Here is a 21,364-nt window from a genome sequence, read left to right as displayed (position 1 = left end):
TTCTAATTTTGCCGTTAGGGTTTTTATGCATGCATGTCAGCTTTAAAGGGACAACCTGGGCGTGGGATTTACCTGGCCAGGAGGATAATACCTCTGCTTGTCACCATGCGCCGCCACTTATCTCAAATAATGATTTTCGCCAGTGTGCGAGGCAGTTTTGGACATGACCCGTGAAATTCAGGCAGGCCTCGGGTTACACCCAGTTTTTGTGCACTGTTTATTGCAGTTCAATGATGTATTTCAATTTTCCTGTTTGGACTGAGAAGTCACGGTTCTACTGGAAGCCATTTTTGTAGGAAAAACCACCATATCTCGTGCCACAGTTGTCCATTTAATACCACTGAATACAAGAGGGGGTAGGCATCACTAAACCATGGTCATTTCATAACACAGGCCTGGGAACAACTGGCAGGGTTTATCAAAGCTCTGAAGTTGGCAGCACAGAGGTGAAATGAGACGATTGGTAATTTCTGTCATGTCTTCATGTAAATGTCTCTGAACTACTTCGATTGTATGCCATATCTTTCTGATCCGGTCAAGGTCCTCATCATACATATCACATGTCACAGTATCAAGGGCTGATTGGTTCAGAGATAGAATGTGTTATGAGCACGTGACACATTGCACCAAGCACGTGGCGTGTGACGTCATAAAACATGGCAGACATGACCGATCGTCTCATTTTCTTGCTGCCAGAACGATATAGTACCATAGATAGGGTATGGGCTAACAGTGTCCTCCTTTCAAAGGTCAGCTGAGCCGAGTGTGGAATTATTCAGAACAGCAGTGGCGGATTTAGGGGTCCCGCACGAGTCATCCCTCTTTGATATTTTAGGGCACCTCTCCTCAAGAACCCTCCCCCTCATTTTCAGGATTGCACCTTCGGCTCTATCATGAGTTCTCAATGGTGGGGCAGCGCCCCCCCCCCCCCCACCCCCGCTTCTTTCCCAAATTTCTGGATCCGCCACTGCTGCAGAGATGAGTAGTTTCAAAAGAACACATGTATGTGCAATAAAGGAAGTTTCGATAGAGAAAAATAACTCACCACGTGGTGTTCACGTCGTATCTTGTGATAAACCGGTTGGGCAGCATTGGATGTACTAGACAGGACAACGTGTCTGGCGTCTGCAAGAAATGAAAATGAAAAGATAAGATAAGATTGTACATTGTATCAGACAATAGTCGCAAAATTTGGGGAGAAAAAGTTGTGGAGAAATCAGGCTGAACTCACCAATATTGAACCAGTGCTTCAACTTGGCGTCGACACAACTGAACGCTTGTGTTCCCAAAACCAGTGTGTCATACCAGGAGCACAGCCAAATTCAACGGCTCGTATTGAGTAGGTTACGTCAGAGAGGTTACCAAACCACTCATCTATTCAAATTGTGATTTTCAATCAAATTCATTGACCCATACACGAAAATGCTCACGATTTAAAGCTGATTGGTCATATACTTAGGTCACGGTCGGATGAACAGGAGTCGGACAACAAGTGACATAACTTCGCGGAAACTTGGCTTTTGTGGTATTTTCAAACGAGTCTACGTGACGTAACATGATTGTTGAAATTTATAACCAGTAGTATTCACACATGGCAAAACATTTTTAATTCAAGTTCAAGTTTTTTAACTCCCTATATATTATTTCCTAGCTAATCCCATTGTTTAGCCCGATAATCCCGCTAATTAGCATTCAGGGGCCTATGCCTGGAGAAGGCTCGCGCCATCGATCGATGCTTGCGCTATCTATCGATGCCTGCGCTAGTTACCGATCCGTAGAAAGCGCAGCGCTATCGCTCGATGGCGCAGATCAACTGATAGTGCATAACACATATACATGTAACACGCAAAAAATGGCCTCCACTCTTTGATCAAAAGCACCCATTCATATAAAGTATTTTCTCTTTTCCATTCTACCACCTCACCAGATGACTCCATAATGATTTATTTAAAGAAATAAAATACCCGATTTAACATCCTGCAGAATCAGGGGAATCGGGCGTTTCCAGTGATATACGACACAAATGGGTTGTCCTCATGCATTCATTTTGGAAACGCATTTTAAAATAGATGTTACGTCCTGTTAATGGGGCACGTCATCATCACGTACATTTGGAAAAAAACTCCCTAACGCGACCTAGGACATACAGGACAACGTCGGTGGAGACAGTTGTGACATTTCAATTTTCATTGCATAGAGATTTGACGGACTGATTTGGAAATTCATTCCAACCATGCAACTGTTTCAGAAATGAGAAAAAGCTCCTGGGTGTCATGACATACATTCATTTATTATTTCACCACAAACAGCTGCTTCTGTCAGCAGATATGAGACAGCTACCGGGGCGGGGACTATTTCTTTATGGGGCCTTATTGTTCAGCGTCTCCAAGGAATTCTATTTTTAGAGTCCAATGGGGGTTGGGGGGGGGGCTCCCCCCAATTTACTGACTAAAACCTGTCACTTTCAGAGAACGGGGAGGGGGTTTGGGGGACTCATGTACTGGGTAAATATGTCAGAAGGACGGGGGTTTGGGGGCTCCACCATGTCAAACAGTTGTGTGAGTTCACCAGAGCTTGCTCTTTACATATTAAGGGGGTGGGGGGGGGGGGGGGGGGTTAAAAATGCTCAAGTATGATCAACAGCTTGTATTTTAGATGATGCATGTGGGGCAAAAAATTATTAGTGTCGGACACTTACTTTTCCAATCAGAATTAGTCAACTGGGTGTGTCATATTTGATGAGGTAGATGTATTGTTTCAATCATCGCAAATCTGCCTAAAACGGCACGTTTTCTCAGGTACCGGTACGGCAGTGGCGTGCGTCTTTTTCATTGAAACGACCTCGCACGACCGGCACCGGCACATACCGTTGGTGATGATGGAGAGAGCGGTAGCCAGTACAAATTCAGCACGGTTCACTAGCAGTTCAATGTGCTCATGACGTGACGAGAGCAAACCTCGCGGGTGGGGCGGAAATTCGACATATTGCTGACATCATCGGCGCCAACAACTATTTCTTTTGACCCTGCCGGAGTCGAAACTCGTTCGGTGATTGGCTGAGTGGATTTATTCCGGGAAATTCGAATGCCGTTGTTGCAAATTTTCTGTCATCGATTGTGGAATCAAGGCAATCATCTGGACAATTTCGGAAAAAAATAGTCTACTGCTTAGAATCTTTATATACTGTACGTACTTTATATCACAAATGAATATAGACTAGGTTCTTTATTAATGCATGAAATGCTGCTTTCTCCAACCTGTCTGAAAATAGAACTATCATTGCACTGACTGTACTGTACAACAGTACATCATACATGCTTCGTATGTGCAATCAATGAGATTTGCGTTTTTGATCAAATTTCAGGTAGTCCTATGGACCTTTGTATTCATAGTATGTGTCAATATAGGTGATCGATTTTGTTTGTGTTGTTTCCAAATTCAACTCTTTCCAGCGGACCACCATGTCATGCACGAGACCGAGGGGCTGAGTCCCTCTTTTGGAGTCGTCTTGTTTAATGTTATTGTGTTGTGGCTGAACTTTGGCAACTCATGAGATCTGCCTCTGTTGATTTCACCGCGACCATTTGACCTGAGATCATGTCGGAATTATCAAAGGCTATCCTCATATCTTGTCTCATTTCCTTGATTTTCCCGACCCAGTACCTGTTTCTTTCAAAATTCCAGCTGCAGGGCCTACCGCCAATACCGGTACCGGTATCCATAAAAATAACACAGAATGCCGAAAAGACGAGCAACTAGGAAAGCTCCGACACGGAAACCCAAACCTCCTGTCGGTGATGAAGGAAATGATCTCTCACAAGAAGAAAAGGCAGCCAAATTACAGACATTCCTCGATGATTTTGATAGAGAAGGTATACAACACATGTACTGAAAACAAAAATCTTAGACTAAGAGAAAAAAATGTATCTGAGTGAGACTGACGGCGTTTACATGCAGTTGGTGAAGCAAGTTGTTTTAAGTCGACCTTGAAAGTCTCAAGAGCTTGACTGAGCGGTTAAAACTGAGTTGGCAGAGGCATTTGGTGTAGGCAGTGCTTATATCCGCTACATTTACAGCCAAGGGCCAATCAGTAGATCAAGATGGCATCATTGATGATAAGGGACACTTTCTGAACAAGTGCAGCCTTCATCCTGATATTTTGTTTACTAAAATTGTTCTCATTTTATAGTTGAATGTCGAAGAAAGGAAATGAAAGAAAAAGCTGAGAAGATTTGTGCTGAGATCCACAATATGATGATGCTGGAGGTGATGAAGATACCATTGGTGAGATGATTACTGAGGTCATTCACAGCTAACAGTTAATTTCAAGAAGCTAGTCAATTTCCTTCTTTAAGGTTCAGTCGTAATTTCGTATAATTTCCTTGATGGTAAGGGTGGATGCAGAACCACATCAATATCTCTTCTTCTGGAGACGTTTAAATTCACCTTCGGCCGGGAAAGCCAAACATCGCTAAGTTGATAAAACTCTAATTGCTGTTTCATTTTTATGCTTCAGAGTATCCGAGAAATGAAATTTGCTGATTTCATGGGTAGGTTATTTTTGCCGGTATCTTTTGGCCTTTAGCTTGAGTTTCTTGGTGGATGACTGTTGTTGTAACCCTATGGATTCTAGTTATGACTCTAAAGGTTGAACCTTGACTGATTACCACACCCACTGACCTATTCATTCCATTGTTTTACTGAATAAGATAAACTCATCTTCTGGACTCTAGTAAAAAGAAATAAAAGCACTTTGTAGCAAGCGGTGTAGTATTGCTAAAACTCCATTATAGTTTGACTAAAATATAACGTACGACTCTGCCATATTTTGAGAGGTCCATTTGTTCGTCCTTTCAGCTCAAGGTGGCAGCGTCCATCTGTCCATGATGGAGGCCACCAAAGCAACGCTAAACGAAGTGGCTGAAATCCCTGCAGAAATAATCACATCAACAAAGAAAGGGTAAGCTTATGGTTCTTGTTGTGGCCAACGTTACCATGGATTTGTATGTTTGTTGTCGTGAGGAAGGGTATGGACTCAACCTTTCGTTTGTCTTCAACCAGAAGACAATTTTTTTTATCAAAGGGCGCATTGAAAGAGGATATGATTTGTTGGTACTGTCACTTAGGCTAGGGCATCCACTTTGTGTGGCTGGGATTGTTCGATTATCATGTTTTCAGAATATTGGCCAGACGTGTGATCTGTGAGAACATGCTCTCATTGCAGTAAACAAGGTAACTTATCTTGAGTGATTTGATGTGGAATGCTTGCATGACGGGTAGTTGATTGTTCACCTTTCAGGAGAACAGCGATGTCGCGACGTCGACAAAAGTGTGAGACGATATCAGAGGAGAGTGAGGAGACTGATGAAGAGGATACAACAGACAAGCGGAACACTGTCAAGAAGGTGAGACTCACCAGTTATGTGTATCAGTCTCATATCAACTTGGTCATCTTCCACATTAAGTAGTCTTGGCTTGGTTAATCACAAATGACTGTTGACTTGCTCCCCACTTGGCTGAAACTGTATTTATCATAAACCTGATCTGACTTGTCTTACATCTTCAGCCACCAAGACCAGTGCGGAAGGCAGCAGGAGCAGCTAGTCAGCCACCCAAAACAACGTAAGTCAGCAAAGTATCAAATGATATTGATAAATTGAGTTCCTCTGGGTCATACACAATTGGAGTCTTCACAGAATGGCCTTATAAGGGACATGAGTTGAAAAGTCTGCTCTGAATTGTTCTTGACCAGTACCTTGCTCATTACTCCCATTAAAAACAAATCAAGTGCCAATGATGTCAAAAACACATGATCAGTGCAAGCTCTCAACACTCCACACTTTGTTGACATAGTGCAGTACAATATAATGTAATGTTGTGGAATTGTTTTGTTTTCAGGCGGCGTACAAAGGTTCTGGTTGAACAGACGCCAGCTAGTCAAATACGAAGTGCTTCAGCCTTCAACTACACCGACACTCCTTTAGTTACGCCAAGGATTGACCCCAGGTAGTCTAGCCCATCTCACATGTCTTATATTGGATTTAACAAAATAAATACCTGTTTACTTCAGATACACTTTTGCACCCGAACCAAAAAACTGTGCCATGCTCTAAACTACATGTAGCCACTTTTAGCTTTGTTGTTTTGACCTGCTGACAAGGCAGAGCATATCATCACCACAGCTTGAGCACCTTATGAATCCCTTATTCCAGTCATTGGTGAGTGACAATGGGGTAGATGTACCAATGTGTGTAAGTTTCAAACTGTTCAAATCTCTTCCTAATCCCGTTCATTGTCGGTTGATGCAGGTTGATCGTCACGCCAGGTTTTTCACGGCTTCCGAGAAAACAAGAGAAGACGCTGTATTGTCAGATCTCTGAGACGACGGGGAGTCCGGTCAAGGACGACAATCTGGTGATCGTTGTCAGTAACGGTGAAGTGCAGCTCCTCGACAAGGAGACAGGACGGGTATGTTAATCATCATCAGTACTGACTATACCAGTGGTGTTTCACTCCTGAAGTGGTCGGGAGTTTGCTTATTCAGGAGTAAATGCCTTCCAAGTTGTGTCAGACCAAGTAAAATGTCACGTCTTGTTTACAGCGTGTGTAACAGTTTATGGTGAAGTTTCGTGATCATAATCTTCAATCTTCTTCTCTGCAGGCAAACCCTGTCCCTCTTGATGCGATGAAAAAGTCTGACAGGACCAAGTTTAGCCAATTGAAGGCTTTTCTCGCGAGTCTTCCAGGTATGATGGAGAAGACCAACTCCTAGAGCTGTGAGAGCTGCACGAGGATATTCTCACTCCTAGAGCTGTGAGAGCTGCACGAGGATATTCTCACTCCTAGAGCTGTGAGAGCTGCACGATGATATTCTCACTCCTAGAGCTGTGAGAGCTGCACGAGGATATTCTCACTCCTAGAGCTGTGAGAGCTGCACGAGGATATTCTCACTCCTAGAGCTGTGAGAGCTGCACGAGGATATTCTCACTCCTAGAGCTGTGAGAGCTGCACGAGGATATTCTCACTCCTTGGTTGTGAGCTGTGTTCATTGACTGAAAACATGGTGGGCTCTCGGACTGCTTCTACAACAACAACTGTTCTTTTGAAAGGTGCGAAATGCCTCATAGGACAGAATTCTGAACTGGAACCATTTTGCATCACCACTGCTGTAGAATTTGCTCATTTGTTGTGACATATGTCGTGTTCACGGCTATAGAACCTTTACGATTTACATGTAATATAAACTGTTCACACAGCAGTTCAAGTTTACAGTTTTCAACAAATCAAGTTTAAGTTCACCATGGACGAGCATACAGTCATTGAAACGTGACTACACAATGTGAAATAACATTTTCCACACCATAAATATCACATTTAATCTTGTATAGATTAGAAGTCCCATTTATACATGTAACATAACGTGTAATTCTTTTGTAAATACAGCATCTTAATGTCTTGCTTGTGATATGTCTCATATACATGTACTTTGATAATAAATCAATTGTTTCATACAATGTAGATCTTACAAAAATTGTGTTTCATTAGATTTTATGTGAGCTACTTGGTGTTAAACCTTGGCTCTGTTCATTTCACATTCAATGAAGGGTTCATCTTCCAAGCCAAACTGTCTCTGGTGTGTACTGCCGACAGTTGACTGTTCAACTTTAGGAGTTCATTATTTCAAGGAGTATTCAGTCCCTGTGACTATTCAGAAAGATGATTCTCCGAGAACAGCCGACCTCAGTTGGAACCTTTCAGTCGTGCTCCATGACCGCATTGCCTGACAACTGGACACTGGTCCCTTAAGAAGACTCAATGTGGTGGACTCAATGCAGCTTCGCTGTGCCAATCCTATTGTACCGCAGCCCAAACTGCAAGTTGTTACCAGTTAATGTAGGGTGAAGGAGTTTTCCAATGGATGGTGGGATCTGTTGATGTCACAGGCACTGCAATGAAGAGAGACATCACAAAAGCATCCATTGTTGATATCAGTGCAATTTAACCAGCGCGGTCTCTTGAGGCAAGACAACTGTCACAATCAGGAGCCGACCTGGAACATCAAAGAGAAAAGGACATCCTTGTGATCTTCTTGATCTCGGGAAAAGGCAATCTCCACACAGACAAGATAGGGTCTCATCACACTACTATTACTGCAGGGAGTATGGAGGCAATATTGCACACCCCTAAGTGTCTTCATTAGTTGGCACCAAAACTCAGTGGTCACAAACAGCCTCTACAAAATAAACAACAACACTCGCATGATTCTTTAAACCTCCACGTTTAATATAACATTGTTCACAAAGTAGGAAATGATATATCCTACCATAATCCACAACAACATTGGCAGAGAGGAGAGGGACACAAAAGTATGTTCCTCCCAAATGGTTCAAAGTTCATGATAAACTTTCAACGTAACATACTACATGTAACAATCCAACTGTGATATTAAAAATGTTTCCAGAGTCTAGCAAGGGTATGTGTATATCTAAAATATTTCCTCTGATATTCGTGATAATGGCTCTATAATTTCATTCTTTACATTTAGGAAACATTATGAGGGTTCAAGTGCGAAAACAACCATACAACATCGTCCATCGTACATTAAACATGGAACGAATATCTAGCATTACAATGTACATGTCGATTGTCCCAGCTGTGGATGACTCGATATTATGAAAGGGCAAGACAACCATGTGAAATCTTGTCCAGAGTTTCCCACAATTACATGAAGTAGGATGGATCTACAATAAATCTTTGACACAAAATATTGCTGCAACATTGATACGCACATCGGTAGATTCCATCACCCATCCCGCCCCATAGTTTAGCCTGTGTACTTCATTACTTGTCAACCGGGAATCTTCATACTGAAAAGTATGATACGGTACTTTGCAGCCATATTTTGTAAACAAGTCATAGAAACCTTGTCATGATTACCCAGAAGAGATGTCTATTGCAGATACTGAGGCAGTGTCAGAATACAACAAGCACGGCCCAAAATCCTGGTTGGAAATTTCTCCACATTTTCAACTTTATCTGCCGCCGTATCAAACATCTGCACAAGGTTTGAATAGTAATGCTCACCATTGATTCCACCAACAATGTAAATCTTCTTATCATGAACGCATGCGCCAGCCTCACGGACAGTCAGCGTGGAGCTACAGACTGTCCACTGATCACGGACCGGGTGATAACACTCAATCATTGTGCGGTTGACAGGGAAACCATAGCTGTCCTCGATGTTACCACCCACAACAAATATTTCATCTTTAACTGTGGCCATGATGTGTTTACTTCGTGATGCAAACATCGGTGTTTTCTCAGTCCAGATGTTGGACGCTGCATCATAGCAGACCATCTGATCGCTGAAGCCATCGAAGCGTTGGCCGCCAGATAGATAGATCAGCTTCTGACACATGGTGGCGGCATGGTCATATGTCGCATGAATCAAAGGAGCCTTCAGTTCCCATTCGTTCTCTTCAATAGAGAATGCCTCCACAGAACACATAACCATATTCTCGTCCTGGCCACCGATCCCATACAAAATGTCCCCAATCGCCATTAATGCGAAATCTTTCCTGGCTTCACTCATTGCTGCGAGTTCGTACCAAGAGTCAAATCGAGGGTCGTAACGAAAACACCTTGCAGTTGCAATCTCATTATTCTCATTACTGTCATACTTCCCACCACAGGCATACATAAAGTTATTGACCACACAGACACATGGGTTGTATAGTGGCACTGTACTGTCACGGAGGAAAGAATGTTTCTTTGTGGTTAGATTGTATGACTCTAGATACTCGGCATGGCACATCACTAAACTCTGTGTATTACTGCGAACCTGTGTCCTGGGCGACTGCAGCCTTGGTTGCTTACTCACAACAATATGATAGTCCTTGGCCTCGGTTAACAAGTCGGTACATTCCTTCTTCGCCTGCATTATTTCCACCTTACTGACTTTCTCAACAAGCTCCTCCCCCGACAAGAGAGGGAGCCGGAGTTTGCTCATCAGCATTGTAACAAAATGTTCGCGACCTTTAGGGTCAAAGTTCACCCAGGTTTGGACCAATTCAAAGAGTTTGAACTCAGTCACAACCTTCAAACCATTTTCCTCCAATAGCAGAGAGAGCTGACTGCTGGTTAATTTAAAGTACTGATCAGACTCGGCAAATGCAACAAAGTTCTCCAGAATGAATTCACGAGCTTTTGACTTTGTCTGGTGTAGTGAATAGAGTTCAGCAAGGTTTAGAATATCAACACAATTCCCCACAGTTATTGCTGATTCTAAATATTCACAGCAGAGATCAACCGCTTCAGATATTTGTAAATGTGATGCAGCAGCCATCACATCTTCAGCATTGTTTGATGTCACCTGTAGAACTCCGCTGTAAGCAAACTGAACCACAGCTTCCAGTCCACTCCCAGATATGCCTTTCAAGTCGATACACTCCTGTGTTTTCTCCACCATATCTGACGTCAGCATCGCACGGAAATAATCACTACATGCGGCCATCACAGCACGGTGTACCTTCAGGTTCTTGTTTTCAGCTTTCAACACCAGATCACACAAGATATCGGTCTGCCGTAGTCGTCTCAGACCAAGGAGGATCTTTGTTCCATAGTTTTCCGAGAACAAGGTCTTGCCTCTGCTCGTGGCCGGGAGTGGCGAGAGACAAGACCTCTTTCTTGATGGGCCAGGCATTGTTTCTCCCCTGCAAAGAAAGAAAAAACCACACGTAAATGGACCACATTTGAGCGGCTCCATTGGAGTTTACAAATATTTAATTCAATTTATGTTTGTCTGTTGCCCTAGCATTTGCTATGCCAATGGCTATGTCAACGAGGTTGGCCTAACCAACCATCTTTCCATGCTGATCTGCTTCAAGACTTGTCTTAAGTCAAGTACTCTTATTTGTTGCTCGTATCGAACGCACTAATTGGTTTGTTGTTGTTTGTTACTGCTTTTGCCCTCTGAAGGTGTATGTATGTAGGCCTATGTATGTATCATTGTATGTACAGGGTCAGACAGTGAGAGTACAGTATGAGTATCCGAGTATGCACTGTGTGTGACTGTACTGACTGCAGTGCTCGAGTGCAGGCCCGAGGCAGAGGTCACTAGACCAGAAACCACGTAAATTCGAGCGGGTATATCACCAATTCAAGGGTTTTTACATTAGGTAGGGACACGAGACATCTTTACTACGTACGATTTGAAAGATTTAGGAGTCTGGTGAAGTAGATTTTCAGGGTTATTTGAGGCTGAAAAATTTGTTTTGGCCTCGTCAGCCATGATGTTGTTGCCGTCGTTGACAGTTTCGTCAAAAGTAATTACACTACAGCCGCATCCTCGCATAGACTAGACATTCGGTACAAGTTTCAATGGAGTGCCCATCACACTTGAAAGTGGTCAAATGTTTTTTAATCAGATAAAGCACACTTCATCATTAGACATCATGCACAGTGAAAAAGTGATTTAAAGGGGTAGGCATAAAATCCACAAAGTTGAATAACGACTACAACGACAATTTTTGGTACTTGAAGTTGCAGAGCGGCAAATTCAAAATCCGTCTGCTACATGATGAAAAAAATTTTCGGTGAAAAAAGTCGAAATAAACTCATCTTTTGGCATATTCTGTGAAAAATAACAACGAAACACTTGCAAATAATGACTTCAAATTGCAGTGATGCAATTTTCTTCGCAAATGCCCCTAATTTGAATGAACTTTTTGCAATGACACTTCAGATTGAAAATTGTGATGAACAAACTTTAACTCAACGTTCACAGCAGCTGGATGTCAGCCACATGACCAGGATGTTACAAGTTCAAACCCAGTCTGGTCAGGGGAACAGTAGACGGAGAAATTATTCTCAGCCGCAGATAATTAGATGCAGGTATTGTATATGCCCGGCGTAAAAAGGTGTAATGGCAGAGGCCAGAGTCAGAGTGGGGCCGGGACTCCCATTTGTTGGAGTGTAGACATATCAACGCAGTCGATATTGCTTGAAAATAGTGACAAAAACAGACTGCCTGATCGGCATACTGGCGAAATAATTATTTTCTTTCAAAAGCGATAATTTGGCCCAAGAACATCATCTAGGCCTATAACCCAATGAATTCTGCTATTGTTCTTATACAGGGAGCTCATATTTACAGAGCCTGATATAATTGGAACTCCTTCACTCAGCCATGAGAAAGCACTCCATATTGTCCTCAAGGTAAATAGGAGCTTAAAATCAGTGGAAACAATTTGAACAGGTTCTCCCAGGCATTTGATACACATTTAAGTTGGAGAAGATTTTGGACTGGATCGAAAGATTCAAGATCATCTATGCCATGGCAAAATCATTGGAAAGACTTGAGGAAAATCCATATCTGTCAGAGACAATTTTTGGTTGAAAATGTTGTCAGTGTAGCTTGGTAATTGTCATGCCAAACCTTTACATTTAAGTACGGGGAAGCAAAATATAGCATCATGCTTAATTGGTCTGTCAATCACCAGAGTTTGTCTTCCTTTTCAGCAAAGCCTTTACAAGACTGGTCGACTGCAAGCTAGATTCAAGAAGATGGGACTGCTAGTGAGTATTGAAAAATGCTTCCATGCATGGTCTTTGTAAAATACAAATACAGACTTTTTTGTGTTTTTAGTTAGTGTCATGTGAGGAAAGTATTATTTGATATTGACATTCTTTTGTAACTTTATTGTCTTGATCGGTGTTTTTGAACAGTTCTCTTTTCAATATCTATTCCTGTGTCTTTATCTTGTGTTTTAGACTGATGAACCAAAACAAGTAACTCCTGCCCTGTTTAATTCGTGTCTTCGTTACACTGTGGAGGCGAGACTGGCCCCAGCATGGAATAGAGTTGGACTATATCTTGTCCAGGGTAGGTAAAGGCAATTCGAAATGGACCCCCAATATCACTTTTCAGGCATCAAGGCTTCTGAGGATTCTTTTTTGTTGCTATGGATGTAGCTGTGGTTTATTTCACTACGCTAATTTCACCCATGGAGCTCCTCTGAACAGCAAACTGTACACAGATGCCACTCCAGGGAAAGCTTCTGTGTAAAACTGTAATTTATTGGAAAAGACTATTGGATTTACCAGTTAACTTTGATACATTCACAGATCAATTGTTTTCTCTAATTCTTCAATCATACTTTCAGGCAGAGATTTCCTTCTGTCAAGACAAAGACTGAATGCCATCAGTAAGTAGGCCTACTGTATGAAGTACTGACACAGGATCATCCTTGCTTCGGTCACGTTAGTGGCATTGTTTTGCTCTGTGATAGTTGTTGACATAAAGAAGCAGGTCGATGACGATATTTGGAGAAAATACATAATTATGATGCTCATTTATGAAGGTATTCAAATTCTTCAGAAACAAGTTACAAATAGCACTGGAAGCAAACCTTGCCTTGATTCATTATTGATGTGCCATTAGAAGCATTTAATTCAGGCCATGTCATGTTGTCTTTCAGAGATGGAGCTAACAGCCAATGAGAGAGAATTCTATCTATCTGTCGAAGCTAAGAACATCAAATTACCTCCTATGAGGGTGAGGTTCTACTAATACTAGTACTAATAGTCTGATGATAAAGAAATTTCTCTCCATTCTACAGGCTGGCCCAGAATTATTTTCCTTCACACAATGGATACACAAAAGAATTCTATTGTGCAAGGGAAAATAATTCTGGGCCACCCTGCAGTTCACCAACCATTCTGCAACCCTGAAGACGTACATTGTCAAGACAGAAATGTACTGTGCTGTCTCTCATCACGGGTAACTTTGTTGAATGGGGCTTGCTGTTGGAACTTGGTTGTGACAATCTCTATTATCTTTTCTTCAATTAACAATCAGTCCTTCATTCAACCTTTTCAAAGAAGCCAGATAAGGCCCTGACTTAAACTGTTCTTTCCCTTGTTGATAGCTTGAAGACCTCGAGATCCCGCCACCCGTCCGTGATCATTTCACCTCTCACGCTGATGATGTGATACAGGAATATTCCATTGAGAACAACTGGTGCTATGTTCTTCCAAGGTGAGCACATGAATGTGGCTGAAAAAATTGTGATTTGTTTGTTTGCAATGCATTAAACTTAGGTTGCGAGTAATTCGGTTTCCATTTGATAGAAATCTGACCTGTCTCTATATATGTAAGGATATCATTTTTAATTTGATTTCAGCATGAAGCAAGGCAAAGTGGTCCATGTCTGCCACAAACTGCCCAACAATGGTCCTTTTCGTTCATACAGAGATATCAAGAGACACTGGAAAAACTCTGTAAGTAACAGTTTGTCTGTTATTATAAACTTGAAATTGGTGGAAAAGAGAAAGCATTATGACTTTTTTTGGTAGATCTTAAACTATGTAAGGGCATCCAGAGATCACTTCACGATCAACAGCTACCGTAACTGAGGCAATGAAAATCACACCATACAATAAAACTGTAAAAACAGTCAAGGGCTGTCTCTTATCTCATCTATAGTCTGTCTGCTGCCACCCTGACAGATCCTGACCAAGATTACAGTAACCTTAGAACTATCTGTTCCATTTCAGTATGGCTACCGCCTGCCGGAAGATGAAGACGGTGTTATATACTATCAGATCTACTTCAAGCTCATTGGCGAGCAGTTGTTTACATATCCTGAGTGTTGTGTGCGACCACGCGACATCAACATACTCCCGAGGACAGACCCCAAACCCATCCTCCAGGCATTCCTCTCTGACCTCCAGAACAAGATCAGTAATCTCTGCGGACAGAAGTTTCACTTTCAAACAAAGGCATCATTTCTTGTGACGTCGCTGAATGAGGTATGCAAGGTGAGTAATGAACCATTTTTACAGTGTCATGTAGCATCTCACATTGGGAGCAACTTTCTCATGAAATGGACTATGGTCATCTTGTCCTCTGAGTCACATTTTCCTGGCCTTCTACAGCCAGCATGTTTAATCACCAACCAGAAATATGCATAGCACCAGTTCTCTTGTTTATTCACACTTCTGATGTTCCAGGAGCAAACCAATCGGTCCAACCTGACAACCAAGATGCCCATGCCAGCAGCAGGTTATAGACAAGCGCCACCCACTACCCCGGTATTCCAGCCGAAACAGACAAGCACAGGAAACTTATTACAGTCCAGTGCAGTGTCACTGTCGGCTTCATCACAGGTTGATCCCAATGGTGTCATCAACAGACAAAGTTTTGATTCATCCTCTCAGTTGAATGGGGAAAGTGTTCAAAACCAGGCACAGCTGGTTCAGGCAGAGAACAAGAAGTACAACAGTAGGGAAGATAAAGTTCGTCATCCTCCTCCACAGAGATTAGCAACAGTCACAGCTGAGTCAAGGCCAAGGATTGTACCAATGTTTAGCTCAGTGAAACCTCGTGGAATCATCATGGCAAATAGAGGCATTGAAGAGGCGCTGCCTAAGACTGTCCCAATCTTCAGACCAAAGGCCCCATCTCTTGATGCAAAACCAACTAATGCAAGCCAGAAGATTCAGCCTTTTAGCCAGAGCTTTATGAGCCATCCTAAAACAGCCGAGGAACCACCAAGGGATGTCAGCTCGGCCATCACTCCTAGCATCCCAAGTCTACCATATGTTGGAGGACAGAGCAGATCCTCAAATGTTCTGATATTTGCCAAGAAGCCGAGTGCCAGCTCAGGACAACCTGTTGTCAAGCCACAGATGCAACAGCCAAGATTACTGGGAACTGGGACAATGCCGGGTTCAAAACTCAAACTCAAGAAACTCCCAACATTGACTGACAGTACCGGTAATACCAAGCATGCCATGGCACCATCCCGACCTTCAATCAGTCTTCCTCCAGCTAGCTTCCCAAACCAAGGAAGCAATCTGAATGACTCACAGTTCTATCAGTCCAGTCTTCACAGTGTGGGCAGCACTCCACAGAGCCGGGTCAACGTACCTGCACAAAAGGTGAGGCTGATCTTACAATATTCAAACCAACAAGCAGGTCCTTTCTCAAGTATTCGTGAAGCTGACTTTCTAACATGTTTTCCTCAATGTTCTATTTGCAGCCTGAGGATGGAGCCAGCAAGCCAAAGAAGCCTCGAGTCAAGCAGACCGTCCAGGAGGGAATCGATGTTACATTACTTGCTAATAACAATCAGGTAGAGTACCTTTTATTACAATTAAGCTTTGCTGTGGGTACCATTCCTTCATACATGTCAGCATTCCTTGAGAAATGGCGAGGATCAAGAATTACAATAACCGAACCTCAACTGAGGGGAACATCACATAGATTCTATGTTGGAGCCGTAGCCTGAAGTACAATTGCCTGATTACAGGGTGTGACAAAAAGCTTGCTCATAGTTGCTATACTTTTTCAGTTGAACAAAGTGAATGCAGCCACCCTGACTGCCTGGCTGAAGGGGAGAGGTATCCAGTGCAAGGCCAAGGATAAGAAGACAGACCTGATGGAGAAAGTCAAACTGGCACTCAACATAGTGTCAACTGAACCATAATTCCAAGTCGGTTTCCTTAGACAACCCGCTTCACTTCGGGCTTGACATGCACAATCTACCATAGGATCAAAAGACCAACAGGAATCAGGGGTTATAAAAACACACATTTATTCATGTTTGATACTTGGTATCCACAACAGTATTCTAGTCATTGTAAAAAATTCTTATGCAAGTATGATAACGCCATGTTTGATCAGTTCAGGGCCTACCTACCATGAACAAGATAAAGCCATCACATTACTGCTCAATGAAATAATATACCGATTTACCAGAAGTTCTTTGATCTCAAATGTTTGTGCCAAATAATCACCAAGGTTTTCAGTGCAACTTTGTAACAATTGATCAGAATACAGAACTCGTTTTCATTCAAATCATCGTGTTTGTCTGAATCTGTTGTCACCTTTTACAAAAAGAGAGAACAACTTACACCACCCATGAGTGACCTTGTGTGATAGCCTTACACTGTCAGATAATCACTCTTTTTATCAACAGAATCAATGAAATTCCTCCCTCATTTTACTGCAAGGTTTTCAACCTGAGCATAATAGTTCAACCCACTGACATACCAGGTTTATAATGTTCACTGCAGCATTCAAGACGATTGTAGAGGAGAAAGTCCAACAGGAGAATCTCACGAATCCATCGCAATCTGCCCATATCCTATTCACTTTGAGCACTGACTGCTAAAACTGACGGCGCTTGTCTATCAAGTCCCAATTTGCGTCCATTCACAACCAGTACTACAGGTGTATCCACGCGTATACTACGGAATTTGAAAACCTGGAAATAGATTGAGAGGAAGTGCTTACAACACATGGTTGAGAACAGTATCATTTGATTTTGAACTCCTATATCGTAGAAGAACTCGTCCAAACTCTCATCAAAGTCAGTGGCTGTTCTGCAGTGAGATGACAAAACGGGTCTTGACCAAGTACACCATCCCTCAATACATCTTCTGAGACAGCAGTCTGTTCTGTGCCTGACAAAAAACTCCAGTTAGAAGGTTTCAACATGTTTTCATGTGGGAGGTATGATGTAAAAATATGGTCCCCACGGAACTAAGAACTCGATGTTGAACATTCGCTGGTGCTGAATGCTAAGACAACAATAATCCATTCAATGGCTTCAAACCCCGACTGATCATTTACCTTATCTTTATGATGGACGTCCACGTCTTGTACAAATGGCTCAGGAATGGCTACAGCATCTCCGATCTTCACCCCATATCCCAGGGCAATGTTATACGTCGTCACAGCAACACACGTTTCCTGTGAATCCACAAGACAGAATGTACTGTAACAGAGAGTTAAACATAAGTCATATGTTTGGCGTTATGCAACGAAAATGGCCAATTCAACCGATGAGGCAGACATCTAGTATACTTACAATGGCACAGGGTCATCAGAGGTCAGGCTACACACAACCTTCCCAACAACGACCTTCTCTAAATTCTTTTCCCCTTTCAATGAGGCCAACGATACGTTTGTTAACTTGGTTGTTTTTCCCGATGGATTCGTGTAAGACCCTCCTCCATACGGCCCAAGATCACTCCCTGATAACGACTTGAGCATCGTCTGGACCTTTTTACCCTTTAACTTTCCCTGGAAAGAAGTATAAGATTAGATATGGCACAGAAGAAACCTCCAAGTCACATCTACTGAAACAAGGACAAGGTTCATCGTAAGTCTGCCAAATTGGAAATATGTATTTGATTATTTGAAGTTAGCTGACCAACCTAAAGCCTGTATCAGATCCTTTGTTCAGTAAATCTCAACAGATTGAGTTCAGAGAAATGGTTCTTACCTTAGTATCAATAAATTCACATAATTTTTCTAGATAATCTGTCAAGTTTTTTTCCTTATCTTTTGGATCGGACCATGTTGGGTCTAGTACTGAAGCCCGTGAAAAACCTATCAGTGCTAATTCATAGTCTTCTTGATATTTATATGCCTGAAATGAAACAATTCGATATTAATTTATACAGTGCTCAAGTCATTGTCCATGTCTAAGGTTCTGGTGGTTGTAGGCACCAGGGGTTATAGAAAGCATCTGAATGACAGATAAGTGCATGAAGAGAGAGAGATGAGGTTTATATTGAATAATCACATGACCTTGGATTTGAAATCTAGCAGACAGGCAAACTATTCATATAAACGTGAAGTAGAGCAAACATACTTACTATTGATCGATTGAAATGTAAATCTGGGTTACACGCTGCAACAGCATCTCGTTCCTGAAACAGAAACATCATGTCATTATCACACTAACTCTGCCTGGTGAAAGAAGTCGACAGTTCCTCTGTCAAGGACTGCAAGAAACAAAAGTTACTGTGATTAGTTGAAGGGATTCCAACACTTTCTGGTTATGATGAAGGAACACCATCATTCCACTGGCAAAAATGAAAAGGTTGTGTGGAGACTTATCACTGTATAGTGGCGTCTGATTAAGGTGTCCAATACTCACTCCATAGGGTCCCGAGTTTGAACCCCTGTCCAGTAGTCATTGCTTTATAGACTGAGCTCAGGGAAGCACTGAAATTACAACAGCCACTTCACACCCTAGAGACCTTCAATAGTCAAAGTGCATCGGTACAGACCCTGGCTGACAGCCTGACAAGCAGACAAATAACGCCACCTCGATGGAGACCAACAAACGTAGAAGATACTTACAGCCTGTGTGTAGGCACTTAAACATTGCTTCAACACTTTGGGACTCTGGTTCATGTTGAAGAATAGTGACAGATATGCATTTCCTAAAATAACTGAAAGATAAAAAGGTCACTTTGAATGTTGAGTGAAAGGTGAAACCTTGTATGCCAGTGTTTGCAATGTTTTCTTCATTCTAATACACATGCTGGTGCAGATTGATCTAACCCAAACAATAAAGCAAAACAACATAATACTTTTCACGATGTCTACTTACACCATGAGGTACCATCTTTCACATCAAAACCAACAGCTTCCTTTGCCTTTTCAACGCTTTCCTCGACATTCTTGAGTTTCTCCTCAGAAGTCGACCCAAGCTGCCTCAGCACCATCGAGAGATTACGTAATGACACTTTGTTCTTGGACTGAAAATAAACAAACCAAATATGAAGACTCAATCAAAGTTTGGCAACTCAAATCAATATGATAAGACTGTGGAGAAACATTCAGCAAATCACATAAAGTAGTTTACACTGTCCTGCATTGTAGTCACGCACCAGATGACACAGCTATTTGGTTGTCTTGGGTCTGGTGCAATCCTGCCTATTTCAACATAGTTCAATTGATTAACCTAAGGAATCCCAACACACCCTGCCTTGAACACAGAACATAATTCCAATGATGCTTACATGACTTAAAGCTCCTGTGAAGCAGTTATGTGCAGCTTTCACATCGTTGTTCTTCCAGTAACATTCACCGAGATGGTTCCATGCCTCAACCAAGCTCGGGTCTAACTTAACAGCCTTGGCTAGTAGTTCTAGCGCCTCCTGGTTGAATCCAGACAACACATTAAGGGCTCGGCCATAGAGCATGAAATAAACAGCTTTTGGGGCGACCTGATCTGAAATGATTAGGGAACTGTTTGGAAATTTGATGCTGACAGTGATAAATCTGAGATTGTTGCTGTATCAGACGGATATCAAATGCTGATACCCAATTTCTAGTGCAGTTGAGAAAGTCACCAGTCATCTAGGATTCAATTCATAACATGTGTCACAGTCATCATGTCAGTGATGATTCACATACCTTGTAATTCTGAAAGAACTGTAAGTGTGTTCTTCAGCTCATCTTGCACATCATCAGCTTTGTGGACCGCTCTCTCCAAACCTTGACATTCAAAATAATGATCTCTGAAGTCATAGACATCATCGACGGCTTTCTGGAATGGAAAACATGCAATTGTAATGTGCCCGGAGCGAAAACCTAACTCTGGACTTGGCCTTGTGTCAATGTTGGTCCCCCAAAGCCAAGGTCCAATGAGAACGTCTATGACATCATCAACATGGCCATCCATGCCAGCACCAGTTCTTTTTTAGTGACATTTCCTTACTTTTATGAACTTTTAAAAAGCATTTTTCATGTCTTAAGACGAGGCAATGGATTTTGGACCTTCGGACGAGGTTGGCCAGAAGAAAATGAAAAATGCCAGCACGAAGTTAAAATCAAAACAATACAAGTGCCGACAAGTCGAAATCTCAGGATTATGCGACCTCAGATGACACTAACATTGTCGTATAATAAATCAGCAATATTTGATCAACCACTGAAACCCAGAATATATGAAATCAAGACCATCATAACAACCTTAGCTCTCTCATAAGCCGGCGAATCAGAAAGTTTTGGATTCGTGTCCACCATTTTTGTTTCTGTATGCAGATCCATCGGGTAGCCGGTCGTTTCGCTCGATGACCTTTCCGCCCCCAGTCGATGCGCTCCAAATCGAAGTCACTCCCAGAGACTTTTTGTTGGGGATAAAGAAAGGAATTAAGATTTTTGAAATTCATAGACAAAATGCATATGAACAAATATAGTATAAAAAGCCTGAGACTCAGGATACCGTTTAGAGGATGCATTGGGGAATTAGTGTCGGACACTGACTTTTCCAACCAGAATTGGTGCCTGGATGGTGAAAGGGGTACGCTGGTCGTTGACCTATATTGACTGTCAGTCCAATCATATCTGCAAGTATATATAACGGCACGTTTTCTCAGGTACCGCACGACAGTGGCGAGCATCTTTTTCAGGGGAATCGGGCGTTTCCAGTGATATACGACACAAATGGGTTGTCCTCATGCATTCACTTTGGAAACGCATTTTAAAATAGATGTTACGTCCTGTTAAATCGCGTACATTTGGGAAAAACTCCCTAACGAGACCTACAATCAAGCA

The 21,364-nt window shown here is 42.2% G+C and overlaps 4 protein-coding genes across 8 annotated transcripts; 2 read left to right on the top strand and 2 right to left on the bottom strand.

The window, feature by feature from the left end:
• The first annotated feature begins 3,086 nt into the window (after window positions 1-3,086).
• Window positions 3,087-7,546, top strand: LOC135496274 (borealin-like). Of its 2 annotated transcripts, XM_064785521.1 has the most exons (10): window positions 3,087-3,185; window positions 3,685-3,872; window positions 4,190-4,284; window positions 4,517-4,550; window positions 4,858-4,960; window positions 5,300-5,405; window positions 5,567-5,622; window positions 5,899-6,006; window positions 6,309-6,468; window positions 6,662-7,546. In XM_064785521.1, exons 2-10 carry the CDS (start codon window positions 3,737-3,739, stop codon window positions 6,770-6,772), a joined length of 909 nt encoding a protein of 302 aa, XP_064641591.1. In that variant the 5' UTR covers window positions 3,087-3,185; window positions 3,685-3,736; the 3' UTR covers window positions 6,773-7,546. The 2 variants fall into 2 exon arrangements, with proteins under 2 accessions (XP_064641591.1, XP_064641592.1); XM_064785522.1 differs by lacking the exon at window positions 5,899-6,006.
• A 62-nt stretch (window positions 7,547-7,608) lies between these two features.
• Window positions 7,609-11,300, bottom strand: LOC135496269 (kelch-like protein 13). Of its 3 annotated transcripts, none has more exons than XM_064785509.1 (3): window positions 11,208-11,300; window positions 9,085-10,712; window positions 7,609-7,946 (listed from the first exon to the last, which is right to left on the bottom strand). In XM_064785509.1, the coding sequence occupies exons 1-3, from the start codon at window positions 11,288-11,290 to the stop codon at window positions 7,882-7,884; spliced, it is 1,776 nt and encodes a 591-aa protein (XP_064641579.1). In that variant the 5' UTR covers window positions 11,291-11,300; the 3' UTR covers window positions 7,609-7,881. The 3 variants fall into 3 exon arrangements, with proteins under 3 accessions (XP_064641579.1, XP_064641580.1, XP_064641578.1); XM_064785510.1 differs by lacking the exon at window positions 7,609-7,946 and adding an exon at window positions 7,953-8,050; XM_064785508.1 differs by lacking the exon at window positions 7,609-7,946 and having other exon boundaries at window positions 8,260-10,712.
• A 2,345-nt stretch (window positions 11,301-13,645) lies between these two features.
• LOC135496283 (uncharacterized) lies at window positions 13,646-16,531 on the top strand. The gene is made up of 7 exons (XM_064785531.1): window positions 13,646-13,780; window positions 13,929-14,038; window positions 14,184-14,280; window positions 14,557-14,820; window positions 15,013-15,942; window positions 16,044-16,136; window positions 16,356-16,531. The coding sequence occupies exons 1-7, from the start codon at window positions 13,649-13,651 to the stop codon at window positions 16,488-16,490; spliced, it is 1,761 nt and encodes a 586-aa protein (XP_064641601.1). The 5' UTR covers window positions 13,646-13,648; the 3' UTR covers window positions 16,491-16,531.
• A 45-nt stretch (window positions 16,532-16,576) lies between these two features.
• Window positions 16,577-20,873, bottom strand: LOC135496284 (tetratricopeptide repeat protein 5-like). Of its 2 annotated transcripts, XM_064785532.1 has the most exons (10): window positions 20,780-20,873; window positions 20,222-20,354; window positions 19,825-20,036; window positions 19,413-19,560; window positions 19,160-19,251; window positions 18,670-18,723; window positions 18,294-18,440; window positions 17,877-18,091; window positions 17,639-17,783; window positions 16,577-17,270 (listed from the first exon to the last, which is right to left on the bottom strand). In XM_064785532.1, the coding sequence occupies exons 1-10, from the start codon at window positions 20,855-20,857 to the stop codon at window positions 17,151-17,153; spliced, it is 1,344 nt and encodes a 447-aa protein (XP_064641602.1). In that variant the 5' UTR covers window positions 20,858-20,873; the 3' UTR covers window positions 16,577-17,150. The 2 variants fall into 2 exon arrangements, with proteins under 2 accessions (XP_064641602.1, XP_064641603.1); XM_064785533.1 differs by lacking the exon at window positions 20,780-20,873 and having other exon boundaries at window positions 19,825-20,031; window positions 20,222-20,341.
• Between the last annotated feature and the right edge of the window lie 491 nt (window positions 20,874-21,364).

The sequence above is a fragment of the Lineus longissimus genome, chromosome 11 (genome assembly GCF_910592395.1).
Source record: "Lineus longissimus chromosome 11, tnLinLong1.2, whole genome shotgun sequence".
In the NCBI taxonomy this organism is placed as follows: Eukaryota; Metazoa; Nemertea; class Pilidiophora; order Heteronemertea; family Lineidae; genus Lineus; species Lineus longissimus.
Note: the sequence above shows the minus strand (reverse complement) of the source record. Positions and strands in the feature narration are given on the sequence as shown.

Bases quoted from the DNA above. Each gene is read 5' to 3' on its own strand.
- LOC135496283 (XM_064785531.1), top strand. From the start codon at position 13,649: ATGGATACACAAAAGAATTCTATTGTGCAAGGGAAAATAATTCTGGGC. The intron at 15,943-16,043 runs GTGAGGCTGATC...TTCTATTTGCAG, and splicing joins TCAACGTACCTGCACAAAAG to CCTGAGGATGGAGCCAGCAA. The intron at 16,137-16,355 runs GTAGAGTACCTT...ATACTTTTTCAG, and splicing joins TACTTGCTAATAACAATCAG to TTGAACAAAGTGAATGCAGC.
- LOC135496269 (XM_064785508.1), bottom strand. From the start codon at position 11,290: ATGGCTGACGAGGCCAAAACAAATTTTTCAGCCTCAAATAACCCTGAA. The intron at 10,713-11,207 runs GTACGTAGTAAA...CTTTCTTTGCAG, and splicing joins ACTCCTAAATCTTTCAAATC to GGGAGAAACAATGCCTGGCC.
- LOC135496284 (XM_064785532.1), bottom strand. From the start codon at position 20,857: ATGGATCTGCATACAGAAACAAAAATGGTGGACACGAATCCAAAACTT. The intron at 20,355-20,779 runs GTTGTTATGATG...TTTCCATTCCAG, and splicing joins CGGCTTATGAGAGAGCTAAG to AAAGCCGTCGATGATGTCTA. The intron at 19,252-19,412 runs GTAAGTAGACAT...TTTATCTTTCAG, and splicing joins GAAAGATGGTACCTCATGGT to TTATTTTAGGAAATGCATAT.
- LOC135496274 (XM_064785521.1), top strand. From the start codon at position 3,737: ATGCCGAAAAGACGAGCAACTAGGAAAGCTCCGACACGGAAACCCAAA. The intron at 3,873-4,189 runs GTATACAACACA...CTCATTTTATAG, and splicing joins CGATGATTTTGATAGAGAAG to TTGAATGTCGAAGAAAGGAA. The intron at 5,406-5,566 runs GTGAGACTCACC...TTACATCTTCAG, and splicing joins AGCGGAACACTGTCAAGAAG to CCACCAAGACCAGTGCGGAA.